General features: G+C 32.3%; 1 protein-coding gene and 1 non-coding gene across 2 annotated transcripts; both read left to right on the top strand.

The window, feature by feature from the left end:
- Nucleotides 1-254: 254 nt before the first annotated feature.
- LOC112798673 (small nucleolar RNA R71) lies at nt 255-362 on the top strand. Its single transcript, XR_003200273.1, has one exon. It is a non-coding gene; the product is annotated as a small nucleolar RNA R71 (small nucleolar RNA).
- A 5,784-nt stretch (nt 363-6,146) lies between these two features.
- On the top strand, nt 6,147-7,785 carry LOC140184186 (uncharacterized). Its single transcript, XM_072234488.1, has 4 exons — nt 6,147-6,523; nt 6,641-6,781; nt 6,919-6,994; nt 7,141-7,785. The coding sequence occupies exons 1-4, from the start codon at nt 6,147-6,149 to the stop codon at nt 7,783-7,785; spliced, it is 1,239 nt and encodes a 412-aa protein (XP_072090589.1).
- The last annotated feature ends 12,032 nt before the right edge of the window (nt 7,786-19,817 follow it).

A 19,817-nucleotide genomic window follows, 5' to 3' on the forward strand; every position in this document is an offset into this window, starting at 1 on the left:
AATATTTTGTTCTGAGCCAATATGGCATTCAGAGCATCAATTTCAAGAACTCCCTTCCTCTGAGGCGTCCCATTATTCATTGAATTCCTCTCAGAAGTGTACATGAACTGGTTATTTGTAACCATGTCAATGAGTTCTTGAGCTTCTGCAGGCATTTTCTTTAGGTGAATGGATCCACCTGCAGAATGGTCCAGTGACATCTTAGAGAATTTAGATAGACCATAATAGAATATATCCAAAATAGTCCATTCTAAAAGCATGTCAGAAGGACACTTTTTGGTCATCTGTTTGTATCTTTCCCAAGCTTCATAGAGGGATTCACCTTCTTTTTGTTTAAAGGTCTGAACATCCACTCTAAGCTTGCTCAACTTTTGAGGAGGAAAGAACTTAGCCAAGAAGGCCATGACCAGCTTATCCCAGGACTCCAGGCTATCTTTAGGTTGTGAGTCCAACCATGTTTTAGCTCTGTCTCTTACAGCAAAAGGAAAAAGCATGAGCCTGTAGAATTTAGGATCTACTCCATTAGTCTTAACAGTCTCAAATCTGCAAAAACTTGATTAAAAACTGATAGGGATTTTCTGATGAAAGTCCATGGAACTTACAGTTCTGTTGCATTAGAGCAACTAGTTGAGGCTTCAGCTCAAAATTGTTTGCTCCAATGGCAGGAATTGAGATGCTTCTTCCATCAAATTTGGAAGTAGGTGTAGTATAATCACCAAGCATCCTCCTTGCATTATTGTTGTTGGGTTCGGCTGCCATATCCTTTTCTTGTTCAAAAATTTCAGTAAGGTTGTCTCTGGCTTGTTGTATTTTAGCTTCTCTCAGTTTTCTCTTCAGAGTCCTTTCAGGTTCAGGATCAGCTTCAACAAGAAGGCCTTTTACCTTGTTCTTGCTCATATGAAAAAGAAGAGAACAGAAAAGGAAGAGGAATCCTCTATGTCACAGTATAGAGATTCCTTTATGTTAGTAGAAGAAGAAAGGAATAGAAGAAGGAAAAGAGTTAAGAATCCAAACACAGGGGGGAAGATAGGTTCGAATTCTTGAGATGAAGAGAAGTGTTAGTAATTAAATAAATTAATAGAAGGAGATGAGAGAGAGAATTTCGAAAATTAATTTTGAAAAAGGGTTAGTAATTTTCAAAAATTAGGAGAAGAAATAGAATTAAAAATTAAAATTTGAAACAATTAGTTAATTTAAAAGAATTTTGAAAAGAGGGGGATGATTTTCAAAAATTAGAGAGGAGGAAGTAGTTAAGTGGTTTTGAAAAAGATAAGAATTTTAAAACAAATAAAAAGTCAATTAGTTAGTTGAAAAAGATTTAAAAAAATTTAAAAAGATAAGAAGTTAGAAAAGATATTTTGAAATTGATTTTGAAAAAGATATGAGTTTTACTAAAATCTGTTACCGTTGGAATTTTTCGACGGAAAATCCCATGATAAATTTGGCACTAACAGAATTATTTTTCGCGCCTCCATTTACCATTTGATTTAGCGGCGAGACTTTAAATCCGATAGTAACTTATTCGAGGGACGAATTTTCATTCATATTCATCAGAAAATCCACCATTAAATCCGACGGTGACGTCCGACGGTAAATCTGATGGTACTCAGTGTTTTTCTTGTAGTGTTAATATATAAAAATAAAATAACGATACTAACAATAAATCCAATGATAGTGGTTGTAGGGTCTCTTTAGCATGATGGTGATAGAGGCGGCAATGACGATGATGTGAACAGCATCCACGGTCGACGATGCAGCGGAGATAGCTACAGGAGCAGAATCGATGACGACATGGAGCGGCAACTTCAATGGGTACTCCAGGCGGCGGAGATGACGACGACGAGACGAACTCCCGGTGGTGGCGACGGTGACTTCTTGGCGAAAGAGAGCACGCTAGAAGAGAGAGAAAGAAGAGAAAGAGTGTGTTCGGACAAGTGAGGGGGAGGGGTTTTACGTTTGAATTTTAAGCCACATTTACCGTCAGATTTTTTCGACGGTAAATCATCAAAATGATGCATTTCATTAAACTGTTGTACTGACATATTATACCGACGGAAAATCCAATAGTAGCATTGACGCCATTGAGTAATATCTTTGCGCCAACACTTACCATCGGTTTTTGCGACGAAAAATGTGTTACGACGGTAATCTTTTATGGCGACGAATTTTTCTTCCTTTTCGTCAGAAAATTCGACAATAAATTCACTGGTATAACTCGACACTAAATTTGACGGTACTCAATATTTTTCTTGTAGTGAGAGTTGACATGTTATATATCCGTTAATAGGATAGAATTAAGTTTTAAGAAAAAAAAATCAACTGACGAATAGAATTAAAATTGTGTCTAAATTCTACCTTATTCTATTTATTGCTATCCCTGAGTAATTTGAGGATTTCGTAAGCATAAAAAAGAAATTAAAATTATTTACTGATAAAAAATTTTTGTATGTGTTGATCGAAAAATATTTTCAATATAAATGAGGTGAATCAAAGAAGTAAAGTTTAGTCTCTCGAGAAGATATGCGTGTGAGTATAAGGTTGGAGGTATTAAGCGCTGATTGGATTTCGATTGTGTGGTTGATCGAGTAAGCCAAATCGAATAGAAGTTTCGATTTGAAGAATTGAGTAAGGCCTTCGAAAAAGCTGATCGAATAGTTGTGGAAGCAGGAAAGTTCGTGGCTTTTATCACACGAGAAAAATATTGGAAATATCTACAATCACGCAGTGGGAACGGTTACCAAGAGTGATTGTATTTCAAAATATGTAATTCTTCATTTAATTGTAATTAATTGTAATCAAATTAACCATTATGTAAGATAGTCTATAAATACTGTGAAGTATTAGGGAATAAGGGTTGGAACTTTTACTCAGAAAAACACTCTAAGCATTCTCACATCCCAGCGAATCCCTGAGATTGCAATCAAGTTACATTTTCTGTAGGGTTCCTTCCACCTTCTTCTTTCAATTTAGTCTTTCTGTAAATTTAACTTTTCACTTAATTCTATTCATGAAGTGTTCTTTATGTTCTTCATCTAATTTATCTTTCTGCGTTTTCATTCCTTCTATTACAGTTTCTTTAATTTAATTGAAGGCATTGTTATTGCTTTTTCTTTTAATCTTCATGCAAACCTATCCATTATTATTTGTTTAATTTTCAAAATTTTAATTTTCAAACCGCATTTTATCATTTTACAAATTTATTTTATTTTTACTGTCAAAATTTGTCTAATCGAAGATGTTTTGATGCACTTTTAGAAAACTGGTACTCGCATAGAGGAGTAGGTTTTGCTCCCAAGCCACTAGATATCGAACCACCATCGATTTCGCTAAAAATCGACAAAACAAATTGGCACGCCCGGTGGGACAGTTTTAAATCGAAGTGAGTCAAAACAAATATTTTTTCAGTAATTTCTTAGTGTATACGATTGCGAAGTGGGAAGATCATTCACATGGCTGATGAAGTATAAAATGTGAATGGTGGTTCATCCACCAATAATAGCATACTAGTATCCATGCCACAAATCGATGTATCTTCACATTCGGAGAGTGCAATTGGAACTGAAAGTATAGCAGTTACGACTATTCAAACTGGAAATATTGGATGTAATATCGGTCGCGTGGTCTTGTACCACCATATCAACCTCCATTAACCGCTGGTTGGCTCCTTTATGGTCTTCCTGCTGGTTATACCCCACCGGTGGGTGGATTTATGCCACCTATTCGCTTTGGGAATCCAATGGAGTGAATAATATGCAAAACCCACAACAACACTCTGAATATTCTCGTGAGTATCATGTGGGCTCCACTTCGAATGCTGTAAATTCAACAGTAGTATATCAACAACAAGTAGAGGAAAGTCACCATGACTTGGTCAATTTGTTAACTCAGCAAATGACTACAATTCTGAATCCCATGATGGTTGATCATGAATCGAGATTCGAGCGTCTTGCTAGACAAGTCGAGAGGATTGCTCGAATCGTCGATTATGATGAAGGCGAGAGGCATAACGCTCGAGGAAATAATGAGGGGATGGAAAATATTTTTCAAAATGAAAATCATATTCCAAATCGAGAAAATCCCCGCGTGGTTCGTCGAGTTAAAAATGTTGATGATGTTGTGCATGGTTTACGTGGTGATCGTCATCAAGTCACTCGAATTGTAGAAGAGGTTTTAAATCGGGTTGGATTGAATGTTGGTTTTATGAATCAACCACATTTTGTATCTACTTTCTCCCAAGTAGTTCAAATGGCTGAAGTGCCAAGAGGGGTGAAAAATCCAAAAATAACCACAAAATTTGCTGGAGAAGTTGGAGAGTCAACTACTGAGCATGTTACTCATTATTTGGTTGAGATTGGGAACCTAGCTAATGATGAAAATTTGAAAATGAAATTTTTTCCTTCATCATTGATGAAGAATGCATTCACTTGGTTTTCGAATCTTAGACCAAATTCGATTACAACATGGAATCAGTTAGAAACTGCCTTTCACGCTCAGTTTTATCGAGGGGAAATGAATGTAGCAGTTACTGATCTAGTAGCTTTGAAACGTGAAGATGGTGAATCCATCGATGACTATTTAATACATTCAAAAATGCTAGAAGTAGATGCTATGTGACATTACCTGAAAGTGAAATCATGAAAATAGCAACTATGGGGTTAGGATTCTATATGCGTAGGAAATTGCTTAACGTGCATATTCCTGATTTGGCTTATTTGGCTGAAAAGGTTCGGCAGACGGAGCTTATGAAAAAGGAGAAAGAAAAACATAGGACTGAACAGAGGTCGAAGAGTAAACCGTTTACTCGAAATGAAAAGGTTGCCAATGTAACCATGAAATCCTCAGAAGAGGAAGTCGATTACAAAACAGAAGTCGATTTAGCTGAACTTAAGAAAGGTCCTCCATATGTTTGCTCTTTATTGAAAAAACTTCTTGGTAGTGAAAAGTCGAATGATTCAAAACTTAAAGGTGAAAAGAAATATAGTTTTGATATCTCGAAATCTGATCAGATTTTCGATGTATTGCTTAAAGATAAACAATTAGTTTTGTCCGAGGGTGGAACATTACTTTCCATAAAAGATTTAAAAGGGAAGCCTTATTGTAAAATTCACCAAGCAACAAGTAATTTGACTAACAGTTGTGTCCATTTCAGGGATTTGATTCAAGAGGTAATCATGGAAGGACGTTTAAAATTTGATGATGGCAAGAAGGAGATGAAGGTTGATGTAGATCCCTTCCAAACTGATGCCAGTTATGTGGAACCCTATTTTGGAGTGAATATGGTAGGGATGTCTTATGACTTTGATATGGCTCTTGATGACTTTGAGTCACAAGTGATATCTGTATACCCTAGAATAGGAGACGGTTTATTGGACTTCTTGGTTCAGCAAAAGATCAAAGACCAGAACGTATCTCTGTGTCCATGGTGCAATGCTGTTTTTGATGCTGAAGCAGCAGCAATCTTTGAAAATGAGAGAATGAAGAAAGAATTGACTCATAGGGAGGAACAAGCACGTCAGAGGCAGCCAATTCGACGTGTAAAGGGCTCAAGTTCAAAAATCTCTCAACATGATGTGACTACACCTTTAAGTCGATCTCAGGCTATACGTGTTCAGTGGATTAGAAACTGTCAAAAATTCCAAAGGCGTGATCACCTGTATCGACGCAATCCTCAATGAGGGCATCGAACGCCGTCTCGAAATCAATATGCTTTCTATAGAGGGCGAGCCTGGGGATACCCAAGAGGAAGAGGAGGAAGAAGAAGTTTCAATCAAGGTAAGAAACTTCAAATTGAGAAAGGAAATGAAACAAGCAAGGGGGCAACTCCCTCTGTGCATTCTCGGATTGTCTTTCCTTCTGACGGAGAGACTTATCCCAAGTAAATTCCATCGCCAACAAAGATGGAAAAAGGGAAGGCAATTGCTCAGTCTTTTGAGGTTGATAAACATAAAGATGTTGATGTCGATGAGGAATACTTTGATGAAGGAGAAGATGACATGGTAGGAACAATTTCAATAATTCCTACTGAATACCTTGGAGAATGCGAAAGTAATCCAGATGAAGATTATGATCAAGAGGATGAAGAGGCTTTCTCTTTTATTCGCATAGAAGATGAGCCAGGTTTCTTTCCTCGCCCTACTGAGAGGTAAATGTCTCATCTGCGTCCCCTTCATATTGCTGCTGTTGTGAATGGGTTTAAAATAAACAAGGTGTTGATTGATGGTGGGGCAGCAATTAGTCTCTTGCCTGAAAGGATATTGGGAAAAGTAGGGAAACATTTTGATGAGTTGGTCCCTACAAATATTACTGTAACTGACTTTTGTGGAAATTCTATACCAGCAAGAGGGCTGGTTACCCTGACTGTGAAAGTAGGATCTTCGGAGAGGCATTCTGTATTTGTGGTAGTGCCATCGAAGGCTAGTTATAACACTTTATTAGGGAGATATTGGATCCATGGAGTAGGTGTTGTACTATCTACAGTGCATCAGAGCGTGCTTCTGTGGACTAAAAAGGCAAACCTGAAATTGTCAAAGCAGATTCGATTTTATATGTCGAACAAATGCATGTCGATTTTAGGATATATATAATCGTAAATTGAAGCCTTTGAATGTTGATCAATCTCTGAATTCGTATAATTGTGAAGGGTGTTATCTGACTTCGAAAAGACTTTCGGTGAAGTTGCGCTATCCAGATCTGCCCTTCGAACCGATGGGTTGGGATTGTCTTTCTTGAAGACCTCGAAGGCTGAACTATGGACCAAGTTGAGGAAGTTTCCTACTACCTGGTAACTTTTCATAATTATTTAAATAATTTTCAAGTTTTAGAAAATAAAGATGATTCTTCTGATAAAGTTGAATCAGATAGGATTAGTAAATCTACTAGTTGTAGTATATTTGATTCGACACTTCCAGTTGAATTTAGTTATGATTTCCCTATTGCTTGTAATGAAACTAATGATGTGAGTCAGACAGCTGATTTAGTAGCAGAGGCTCATTGTGTAGAAAATAAATATTCAAAGATCAAGTTTCTATTATTTCTAATGATGCTATTGATTTTACTTTCGATTGTATTTAAGATTTGGAGCCTTTGGGATTTGAAAAATATTCAATCGAATATGATCATTATAAAGGATTCGAATATCAGGATCCTTTAGAGAAAATTAATTTGGGGACTCATGATGACGTTCAAATTACATATATTTGTAAAGATCTTGTTGATCCTTTTCGAACTGAGTTTTTCAATTTGTTACATGAGTTTAAGGATTGTTTCGCATGGGACAACCATGAAATTCCTGGTCTTGATCGTTCGTTAGTAGAATATCGATTAGCATTGAAATATAATGCTCGACCTGTGAAACAAACCCCAAGATGTTTTGCTCCTGAAATCAATGTGAAAATTAAGGAAGAAATAGAATGCTTGATCAAAGCAAAATTTATTCGAACTGCTCGATATGTGGAGTGGGTATTGAATGTTGTTTCGGTGATGAAGAAAAATGGAAAATTAAGGGTATGTATCGACTCCCGCGATTTAAATAATGCTACCCCAAAAGATGAATATTTTATGCCAATTGCTGATATGTTAATCGATTCTGCAGCAGGAAATGAAATTCTTAGTTTCATAGACGGTTATTTTGGGTATAACCAAATTTTTATTGCGGAAGATGATGTAGCTAAAACTGCCTTCCGTTGTCCTAGAGCATTAGGTACATATGAGTGGGTGGTTATGCCTTTTGGTTTGAAAAATGCTGGCGCTTACATATCAGCGAGCAATGAATACTATTTTTCATGAGTTTATTGAAAAATTTATGGAAGTATATATCGATGACGTGATAGTCAAGTCGATTTCTGTGAGTCAACATATACATCATTTAGCAAGGCATTTCTAACTATGAGAAAGAAAGGATTAAAAATGAATCCTTTAAAATATGCTTTCGGGGTATCGGCTGGAAACTTCTTAGGTTTTGTTGTTCATAAAAAGGGGATAGCTATCGATAAAAATAAAGTATATGCAATATTAGCTTTGTCTGCCCCCAAATCGAAGAAAGAAGTACAATCGTTTTTGGGTAAAATAAATTATTTTCGAAGATTCATTTCGAATCTTTCGGATCGAACTAAGGTGTTTGCACCTTTAGTAAAATTAAAAAATGGTTCAAAATTCGAATGGACCACAGAACATCAATTAGCGTTTGATGCGATTAAAACCTATTTGTCTAAAGCCCCGATTATGGCGAATGTTCATTCGTGTGAACCTTTGAAATTGTATATTGCAGCATCTGAAAATACTGTAGGGTGTATGTTAGCCCAAGATGATGAAAACGGGCATGAACGGGCTATTTATTACCTTAGTCGAGTCTTAACTGATATCGATACAAGATATTTCCCGATCGAAAAATTATGTTTGTCATTATATCATGCTTGTATGAAGTTAAAGTGTTATATGGTGGCTAAATCGGTGAAAGTTATAGCACGGGCCGATGTTGTTAAGTATATGGTTAGTTTTCCTATGTTAAGGGGACGTTTGGGGAAATGGATGTTAGCATTAATAGAATTTGATTTGCAGTATGTTCCAGCTAAGGCTGTTAAGGGACAGGTCATTGCAGATTTTCTTGTGGACAATTCGAAAGATCTGAATGACCAGGGGGCGAATATAGTTGATGTAGAGGTCAACTATTGGAAATTGTATTTCGATGGATCTAAGCACAAAGATGGTGCAGGGGTTGGAATCCTCATTATCTCACCAGAGGGTATCCCGTCAGAATTCTTGTTCGAATTAAAGTATCCTTGCTCTAATAATGTTGCTAAATATGAGGCTTTAATTTTAGGTCTCAAAATTTTAATCGACAAAGGAGCTGTAGAAGTTCAAATTCTAGGGGATTCACAGTTAGTTTTAAAGCAGTTGTCAAAGGAGTTTAAATGTAATAATGAGATGTTACAAAAATATTTAGTAACTACTTGGGAGTTGTTAACGTCTTTTCAGAAGGTTTCTTTGGTACATATCCCTAGAATTCATAATGAAATTGCCAATGAGTTGGCTCAAATTGCTTCGAAGTATCGGATTGGTCCAGGAACTATTAAGAAGTTATCTAGTATCCATCAAATTTTAGTACCAGCAAATGAAAGAAAAGTGTTGTGTGTGGATGAATGGGAGGACTCTGATTGGAGAAAGACTATTGCTCAGTATTTGAAAGATCCCAATACCACAGTCGAAAAAAAATAAAATTACGAGCAATGAACTTTATTTTATTAGCCGATGAATTATATAAGAAAGAGATCGATGGAAGTTTGATGAGATGTTTGAGTCGAGAAGATCAGAATATTGCTTTGGGTGAAGTTCATAATGGAATCTGTGGTGCTCATCAGGCAGGAAAGAAAATGAGATGGGTGTTATATCAGAATCATGTGTACTGGCCATCTATGATAAAAGATTGTATTGATTATACAAAGGCATGTCAAGAATGTCAGAAATATGGTTCGATACAACAAATTGCAGTAGCCGAATTACATTCGATAATAAAACCATGGCCATTTAGAGGTTGGGCTTTGGATCTAATTGGTTTGATTTATCCTCCCTCATCAAAACAGCACAAATTTATTTTGGTGGCTATTGATTATTTCACAAAATGGGTTGAGGCTATTCCGTTAGTAGAGGTTGGTCAAAGTGAGATAATTGACTTTATTGAGGAAAATATTATCCATCGATTTGGAATTCCTCAAACATTAAGCACTGATCAAGGAACAATATTTACTGGCCAGTGAATAAAAAATTTTGCGGCTTCAAGAAACATTAGAATAGTTACTTCAACTCCTTATTATGCACAGGCTAATGGGCAAGTAGAGGTAGCGAATAAGATCTTGATAGGCTTGATTAAAAAGCATATCAGGAGTAAGCCTCAAACATGGCATGAGACTTTAAGCTAAGTATTGTGGGCCTATCGAAACTCACCAAGAGGTTCGACAGGAACTTCACCTTATAAATTGGTATATGGCCATGATGCGGTATTACCGTTGGAAATTAATTTGAATACTTTAAGAGTATTGAAACAAAATGATTTACCAGTTGACGATTATTGGAATGCAATGTTTGATGAGTTAAATGTGTTAGATTCAGAGCGAATCTTGGCACTTGAGAATATAATTCGACAGAAAGAAAGTGTTGCTCGAAGTTATAATCGTCGAATTAAAGAAAAATCTTTCAAGATAGGCGAACTGGTTTTGAAAGTTATTTTACCGATGGAAAAGAAATCGAGATTTCTGGATAAATGGTCCCATAGTTGGGAAGGTCCTTTTCAAGTAATAGAGACATATTCTGGAAATGCTTATCAAATTAAAGATATTGAGTCAGGAAAGGTGATTAACTCGATCAATGGGAAATACTTAAAACTTTTCTATTGTTGGGAAACATAGAAGTTCAACATATACTAAAGTTCAGAAAAGATGGAAGGAAACTGCTACAGAGTAAAGTTAGAAACAAAAGGGATTCAAGGTGCCAATAATTTTGCCAAATCAGAGCGCAGCTTTATTCTTTTGTTTTCCAGGATTGTAAACATTTCAATCTGCTTGAACTTGTCAACTTGGATTTTTTCAAGTTGTTTTTCATATTCTCCTCGCTCTGTATCGAGTGAGACAAGTTTCTGGATAAGAAGATGTTGTTCTTGTTGGGCTGTAGCAAGAGGTTTGGCTATAGTAACTCGATTTTGGCGAATGGTAGCAAGTTGTTCTTGAATTTGAGCCAATTCTGCTTCGAGTCTTGCTTCTTATTGATCATGGAAAGCTTGGACAGAAATAGCATGAGAGATCCTCAGATCAAATTCCTCACGAGAAGCTTGAAAGGGTTGAGCAGTTGCAAGAACATTATCTATTTTTTATTTGGCTACGGCTTCTTCATGTTCAGTTTCTTGGAGTTGAAACTGAGACGCAATACTCTCATTGAGAAGTGGTTTGAATTCTTGAATCGAAGCAGAATATGGTGTTGGGAATTTAAAACGTCAACCAAGAGTTGGTTAAGAATTGGATCATTAACCCAGGTGGTAGGTGGATGATCCAAAAGCTTGATGAGTGATCGAAGTTGCTCCCGAGTGTTGGGATCTAATTCGATCAAAGGCCTTGATATAACAGGTCTCAAAATTACTGGTGCAAGCACTGGTATCTTGTTTTCTTGGATGATTTTATTCAAAACAGAAGTCAGATCTTCCAAAGTGGCACTAGTTGGAGTGGTAGGAACATTCGATGTCCCTGGTCTTGGTCCTGGAGGAATTTGGAGTGAATGATCAGGTTGCAATTCTGGAGGGGTCTCTAAAACCTTGGATCGAGAAGAATCTGAATTAGTGGTGTCAGCAGTCTTAGAAGCAGAATCAGAATCTGGGACTGCTTGGTTTCTTTCAGTAAAAGCAGTTTGATCATTTGGTGAAGTTGATTCAAGTCTCTGAGTCTCTTCTGGAAAATGCTGCAGGGGATTTTCTATCAGGTCAATCACTTATGTTGTGTGAAGAGGAGGTGGATGAGCAACAGGAATTAATTGCAAAGATCCTGTAAATTGAATTGAATCATGTGATGTAGAGTGCTCTGGGTCATTTTGTTGTTGAGGGATTAGTTAATCGAGAGCTCCAGTGGAAGAAGCCGTCTGGGCAACATTAATGGGCTAATATAAAAGGTACACATTCATAAGTTTAAGATTCATTTTTAAACCAAGTAAGAAGTAAATAGTGATGAACATGGTACCTGAGGAATTCTGGATCTTAGTATTAGCTGAGTGCTGGGATCAGAATTAGCTGCATCTTCTGATTGAGAGGAAGCAGCAAGAGAATCCTTGTTAGTTGGTTCATTTTCATCAGCGCTTTTGCTTGATGATTGCAAAATAAGCTGTTCAAAATACAGAATTAATTATGTTTCAAAAATGTATAATAGTGATATTCGAAGGATATTTCGAATTTAAATATAGAGTTATGAATATAAGAATTACTCTGCGAGAAGTTCTAGAAGGAGTCCTTCTGATCTTATGTGATGGTGGTCGAGCAACTTCAGTTCTCCTTTTGTGTGTCCTTTTTGGAGAGTTTTCAGTAACAGCTGCTTGAATAGCAGTTTGTTGAATGTCTTCAAGGGTGCAGGTATACCTTGAGTAATAAGTAGTCCACCATTCAAGACAGAATTTGGTGATAAATGAACTGCGTTCATAAATCAAGAATTTGAAACGGTCCCTTCGTTTTTTATTTTTTAAGAGACAAGTGTTGAAATCTTCTTGAAAGGTCAGGGTAATTTGACAGAACGGTTTACCGTGTCGAGGTTGAGGAATTGGGATAGCCTGAGAGAATCCCAATTATCTTGCAATCAAATTTGAAGCATACAAGGTTATTTTGAACCTTTCCTTCTTGTATTGTGGCAGCCCTATTGGTATTACTTGAACAGTCAATAGATGTGGCAAGTGTGATTTGCAAGTTCGCTTTCTTCATTAGTGTTTGGAAAGAGCAAACGATCAAGACATGCAGGACCACAGTTGCGGCGCAAAAATAAGTGAAATTGAGTTGATAATTATCAAAATTTCTACAAGAATGAAAAAGAGAAAAAATAGCCCAAAATTTATATTCATCTGATTGGGCATTTGGGAAATTGAGTTTGTAATTAGACAAACAAAAACCCTCGATGTGTTGTTTATCAGTGTTGCCCCCTACAGGTTTTATCATGTAGTTTTCAAAAATGGCAGTCAGCCATAATTGAAGAAGCTAGAGTGGACCTCCTGTGTTGATTATTTTGTTATCCCGGAGGTTATAGACAAGTAGGCTAAGTTCTTCGAAAATGTGTCCGAGAAGAAGCTTGGCCAAGTTGAGAATTTTTTTTCTCATGTAAAAGAGCGGCTAGGGAAAGAAAAAGTTTTGACATATGTACGCTTTGGGAACAGAATAAAATTGTATTTAACCAGTAAAACAAGAAGACAACATGTTCATCATCGGTGATTTCTGTACCATCTGCACCCATATTATGGGTAATGAAATCACTGTGTGAGGAGTTGGAGGTGATATTGTATTGACACTGAGGTTACATGTCAGGGGTGCAGTCTGGAGAATTTATAGGGAGTCCCGTAATAGCAGCTATGTCAAGAAGAGACATACCGACCATTTCACAAGGAAGGTAAAAAATTATTGGTAGTTCTGTTCCAGAAACAGGTCACTGCTCCAATCATCCAAGGGTGTGTAGTGAGTGAAAAATGGGAAAGCCTTAACAGTTCTTGTATTCCTAAGGCTCCCCAAGTAGCATCCTTGGTGGGTTCGAGGCGTTGGTACCAAAGTTGTAAAATCAAACCCTCGGGGTTTAATTTTTGGATTGTTTCAAAAGGGTTTTTGGTTGATGAAGTGAGAGATGTTAAAAGCTTGATTTATTAACAGATCTTCTCCTTCGGCATTAGGGAAGAAAGAAAGCTTTTTGTTGGCCCTTTCAAGAGTTTCAATCGGCCCAAGGAAGCAGTGTGTATCTGCACTGATTGTAAAGGGGATAAGAATCCTGGTATCATCGATTGGTAAATGGGGGTCATCAATGGTTTCATCATTGATTTGATTAAGGATGCAAAGAGCTGGCGGAGATGGTGGTGTCGCTGCATGGCCTTTACCCTTATCTTGAGTGATGGCACGAGAGGAAGAACTAGCCATTATCAGAAAAATTGAAGGTTGGGAATTTTGTGAAAAAATTCTTGATGCAAAGGGAGTTCAGAGAATGAAGAATTCAAGAGATTCAGATAAAGAAATAAGAGTGAAATTTAAAGATGTCACTGTAGTCGTTACTGTGAAAGGAATGTAAATAGAGGTAACTTCGCGAAGAAGATGAAGTAATGGAGAGAGAAATCATAAGTCTTGGGAGACGTGTCGAGTGAGTCAGTAGTAATGGTGTTTAAATGATAATTATTCCTGGTTTGAAAACGAACTTCTTTTGGATTAAGTGCTTTATTTATCGATAATATTATCGAAAGCAACAACATTAATTCAATGGGGCAATTTGTTGATCGAAAAATATTTTCGATATAAATGAGGTGAATCGAAGAAGTAAAGTTTAGTCTCTCGAGAAGATATGCGTGTGAGTATAAGGTTGGAGGTATTCAGCGCTGATTGGATTTCGATTGTGTGGTTGATCGAGTAAGCCAAATTGAATAGAAGTTTCGATTCGAAGAATTGAGTAAGGCCTTCGAAAAAGCTGATCGAATAGTTGTGGAAGCGAAAAAGTTCGTGGTTTTTATCACACGAGGAAAATATTGGAAATATCTACAATCACGCAGTGGGAACGGTTACCAAGAGTGATTATATTTCAAAATCTGTAATTCTTCATTTAATTGTAATTAATTGTAATCAAATTAACCGTTATGTAAGATAGTCTATAAATACTGTGAAGTGTTAAGGAATAAGAGTTGGAACTTTTACTCAGAAAAACACTCTAAGCATTCTCACATCCCAGCGAATTCCTGAGATTGCAATCGAGTTATGTTTTCTGTAAGGTTCCTTCCACCTTCTTCTTTCAATTTAGTCTTTCTGTAAATTTAACTTTTCACTTAATTCTATTCATGAAGTGTTCTTTATGTTCTTCATCTAATTTATCTTTCTGTGTTTTCATTCTTTCTGTTACAGTTTCTTTAATTTAATTGAATGCATTGTTATTGTTTTTTCTTTTAATCTTCATGCAAACTTAATTGAATGCATTATATTTATAGAAAATTAGTACTCACACAGAAGAATAAATTTCACTCCTAAATTACTACATATCGAACCATCATCAATTTCGCTAAAGAAACGACAAAACAGTATGTGAATGCTATGTTATTTATTTTGCAAATTTAATATTACTTTCTATTTTACTAATTAAAAAACTATTAATACGGGCACTTGTTTATTATTGTGGCGTGCTTCCAAATGAAAAGAGGGAATAATTTTATGAATTATGATGATTATCTTATATAAATTTTGAGAGTTCTACATCCGATCCCATGTGTTGATCCGAAACTAAGGGAGGTATAGAATTCGTAGGTGGCGATGACATTGTTCCGTACCTACAATTTTTAAGAAGGTGGCAATCTGGCAATCCGATAACCAACCTGCATACCAAATCACTGTAACACGCGTCACATTCCCACTGGCACCACAAAACACGTAACGGATATGCTCCTTCGCAACAAAATAATTTTATTTTGAATCACAGATTTAGAATATTTGGAGGATCAACTCTAAATCAGACAGCCAAATAATGGCGAAGGGCATACTCATTTTTGGATGAATTAATTTTATTCTATTTTATTTTATTTTTAAGGGTGATTGTGAAAGCTAAGGCTGGATGAGAAAAAATATGATAGTGATGGAAGATGATAAAAGTTTGGAATTTGAGAATATATATATATATATATATATATATATATATATATATATAGTAGCTATGAAGTATAAATATTTTGGTAAATTGTTTTATGTACGTATTGAATATATTTTGAATACAATAATTATTGATACGTATATTTATTGTGTTTAATTTAATCTTAATAAAAAATAAATAATTTTATATTAAACATATTTAGATATATTTAAATATTATTATTTGTTAATATATTCAATCTTACTTTTAGTATATATTTTTAAAATAAATTTAAAAATAGTATATATTATTATTTATTCAAATAAAAAATATTTTTAATATTTTATATAATTAAAATAAAATATTAAAAATAATTAAAAAATAATTTATATTTTAATATTAATAAAATAATAAAATATTATTACGATTTATTTAAAAAATATTTTATATTTTACATATATATGTCACTTTATATCTTATAAAATTTTAAAATTAGTATGTCAATGTATCTTGTATTATATCGTGTCCGATATTTTTCTTTGTCATAGAATGTTAGTATCCGAAATTGAAGACGTAAGATAAAGACAATTTTAGAATTTTAGTTAATTTTTTTAAAAATCAACAAAAGTTTAAATTTTGAATATTTTTGCTAATATAAAAATTATATAATGTTGGTTTTGTTCTTTTATGAATAATTTTATTATTGTTTTAAATATCCATAAATAGAAATGATAATTTTTTTATTTAAATAAAAAGGTTTTTTATTATTTACCCAAATAATTACAAAAAGTTTACAAATTTAGATATTTAGTTGCATTTCTACATGCTGTAACTGCGATAATGAAATTTACCTGATATTTTTATTTCTACAGCTGTGAAAATGAAAAGAAAAAGCCGTCAAATAATTTAAACGTTGATAAAAGATTTAAAGAAAAGCCTTTAAAATGTATTCAATATCTGTCAAAATAGTTTAAAATTTGGGTAAACCTTGATGAATAATAGTTTCTTTATATTTATACCATTTAAAGTAAACAAAGTTTCCATATGTGTTGGAGACTTTTATTGTTATTTGCGTAAGAATTTTGTAGAATTAGGTTTAATTTTGGTATTTATATGTTGATTTATATAGAGGTCGTTGAAGGTCAAAAAACAAGAAAAGAAATGGAGAATGAAGAAGGAAGGCGTGGTGATGGGGGATGTGGACCCCACAATCTTCAAATACCGCGTATTATATCTATCTAGTATTCAAGTATCTATGTATGTTAATGTTATCACAAACAAAAGCTATCGTACGTGTCCCACAACCCAATCCCTTCCCTTTTTTAATTATACTTTCTCATAATTAATAATATTATTGTATTGTTTGAATGGGAACTGTCAACTCTGGGAAGAGTAAATAGGAGGAAGGAGAAGATAGGGAAAAAACAAGAGAAAAGAGAAAGAGATTACTGGATTAGTAATTTAATTGGTTGATTGGTCATTGGCTAATTGTTTAATTTAGTAATAATTAAATAAATATATAATATTATAATCAAATTTAAAATTGAAATAATATAAAACGTAAATAAACATATTAAATTTTAAAATTATCCACTATTCAAAATTTAAATATATGAAGTAGATCTTATGTTAACATTTAGGAATTATATTGTATAAAATTATGAATTTAATTATAATATATTATTAATATAAAATAATTTTATATGTACATTTAATTACGTTATTTTATTTAACAAAAATAATTAAAATATTTTTTATATTAATTGTGTAAATAATCATACAAAATAATATATATGATTGATAATTATGTAAAATATTTTTGTATTGTCAGTGCATTAAATTTAAGAATTTAATTTTAATATACTGACAGTATAAAATATTTTAATAGTCATATAATTACATCTATTTTTTTAAATGATCATTCACATAGTTAATATAAAAAGTAATTATTTTTACTAATATAACATAACGTAATTAAATATATATATATATATATAATTATTTTATACTAACAGTATATCAAAATTAAATTCTAAATTTATATTATAAAATTTTATACGACAAAATAATATATACATATATTTTATTTTGCACTATATTTTCCTAAACAAGTTCTAACATTTTGTTGGTATAAAAAATATGATGTGTATACTAAAATTCAATCTTTTAATTAATCACTATATATTTATATATAAATATATTATATATATTATTATTTAATTTATTTTAATATATATTTTATATCAATAATTAATTATATGACTGTTTGTAGTATATAAGTACCATAGTACACCGTGATGTACGCGAGTATGCGAGTCATTACTCAACTTAACTTGGATTGGGACTAGTTTAATATAAACCGACGATTTTTAATAGATTTTGTATCGATTTAATTATTAATTCAATTTGATATTTAAATAATTTAAATCAGACTAATCACGAGACCAGTTCACCAATTTTCTAATGAAATCGAACGATTTGGTTCGATTCTAATAACAATGCTTTATGTTAGCAATTTTAGTTAAAAAGTTGTCGATTCTTGTAAGGGTGTTAATGCTTGGCTTAATTGTGCCTATGTCGGTTCTATTTTCTTCCCAAGGTAGCAGCGAAGAAAATTTGTTGTGGGTTCAATGTCGTATCAATGTTTCTCTTCTCTCAGTAGTTTTCCACCTTCAGCCACACGGAGGAAAATTCCATAATTATCTTTTTTTCTTCTCTATTTTCTCGTTTTATTTTTTCTTGAACCAAACAAAGGGTATACGAAAAATGATCACGTGCCTTTTTTAACTGTTTTAATGTTTAGTGGAGAAATATGTCATCAAAATTTGATAAAAAGAGTGTTAAAATTTGATTTCTATTGTCTTATTGTTTATGCTTCAATTTTTTCTTGAACCGAAAAGCCTAAAATAAGAAACGTACTAATTTCTTTTTTAAAAGAAAAACGTACTAAATTATAGACATAAATTTATTAAATAATTAGTATTTTTATCTGTAATAATTATAAAAATATAAATATTTTAAAATTATATTTTTTTATTATGATATTATAGATTATGACACAAAAAATTTATAAAATCAAATAACTTTTATAAAAAAATTATAAAAAACAAAAGTTCTCATCGATTAAAAAAAATCTAAGTCTCTATAAATAAAAAATTAAATAATAAAATTTTTAATTATTATTTTTATGTAAAAGAGTTTAATTTTTTATTAATAATTAATTTTAATATTTATTATTTAAATTTAAAAAAATTAAATGTGTATACTTTTATATTTAATTAAATTTTAAGTTTATTGTACAAATAGAACTAATTAATTTTTATGTTTATTGTTTAAAAATAATATTTTTTTCTTTATATATATAAAAATATAATTAGATATTAACATAAAAAATTTATATTCATAATTATAAAATTACTCAAAATTATTTTTTTTCAAATAATTGAATCTTGATTATAACTTTTAATCATAATATTAGTGTTCTCTTTAAATTATATGTAATAAATATTTGAAGAAAGAGAAATAAAAATATATTTAAAAAAATAAGTAGTAAATATTTAAAATTAAATAAAAAAATATGTATATAATAATGAGTGTTATATAATATATTTTGATTATTAAATTAGTTAGTAATATATAATATATAATATAATTATATTTTAATTTTAACTTTAATTTAATTTAAATGTAATCGGAGAATGTCATATTTATTACATATTTTGATAGTTAAATTTATAGTTAGACATTAATAATGATATATAAAAAAGACAAAGTGAATAAAAAAATGAAATAAACAAATTTTAATTTTGAAATAAAAAATTTAATTTTAATTATAATAAAAAAATAATATATAATCTATTTTAGTTATAAAATTAATAATATATAATAGATATAATCACTTTTTAGTAAAAATAATTTCGTAACCGTATACAATGACATTCAATTCATTAGAATAATGCATGCCTACCTATTAAATAGATGCAAAACAAATAATAGGCGGGTACTTTAGAAATTTTCTCGTATAAATATTGTATAGAAATATCTATAGGGAAAAAAAGAATATAGAATATAATTTATGTTTAAATGATCAATTAATTTAAATTAATTGAATAATTTATTTATTTATTTTAATAAGTATTTTAAATTTTATCTTATACTTATAATAATTCATAGTTATTGGCAAACTTTTAAATAAAATTTAAATTTAAAATAAATTAATTTGTAATCTATTAACGCATGCAGTGGGTACTTTAAAATAAAAAAAAAAATTTTTGAGTTACCACAATAAAGCAAATTGCCATATATATGAGCCAGAAGAGTATGAATGATATTATTGTTATTGTTTAAAATTAAAAGGAAAAACAAATTATTGAAGAAATATATGGATGTATAGTTATTAACTCAAGGAAAAAAGATAGATAGGTCTCTGACTTTTTACATTTTTGATAAATACATCTCTGACAAAATTTAAATACAAAAAAGTTCTGATTTTAACAAACGGAG

This window comes from Arachis hypogaea, chromosome 4 (assembly GCF_003086295.3).
Source record: "Arachis hypogaea cultivar Tifrunner chromosome 4, arahy.Tifrunner.gnm2.J5K5, whole genome shotgun sequence".
Lineage (NCBI taxonomy): Eukaryota > Viridiplantae > Streptophyta > Magnoliopsida > Fabales > Fabaceae > Arachis > Arachis hypogaea.

Coding starts and splice junctions, on each gene's coding strand:
- LOC140184186 (XM_072234488.1), top strand. CDS start 6,147: ATGTCTCATCTGCGTCCCCTTCATATTGCTGCTGTTGTGAATGGGTTT. Junction 6,782..6,918: donor AGGAAGTTTCCTACTACCTG/GTAACTTTTCAT, acceptor AGTTGAATTTAG/TTATGATTTCCCTATTGCTT. Junction 6,995..7,140: donor TAGTAGCAGAGGCTCATTGT/GTAGAAAATAAA, acceptor TTCGAATATCAG/GATCCTTTAGAGAAAATTAA.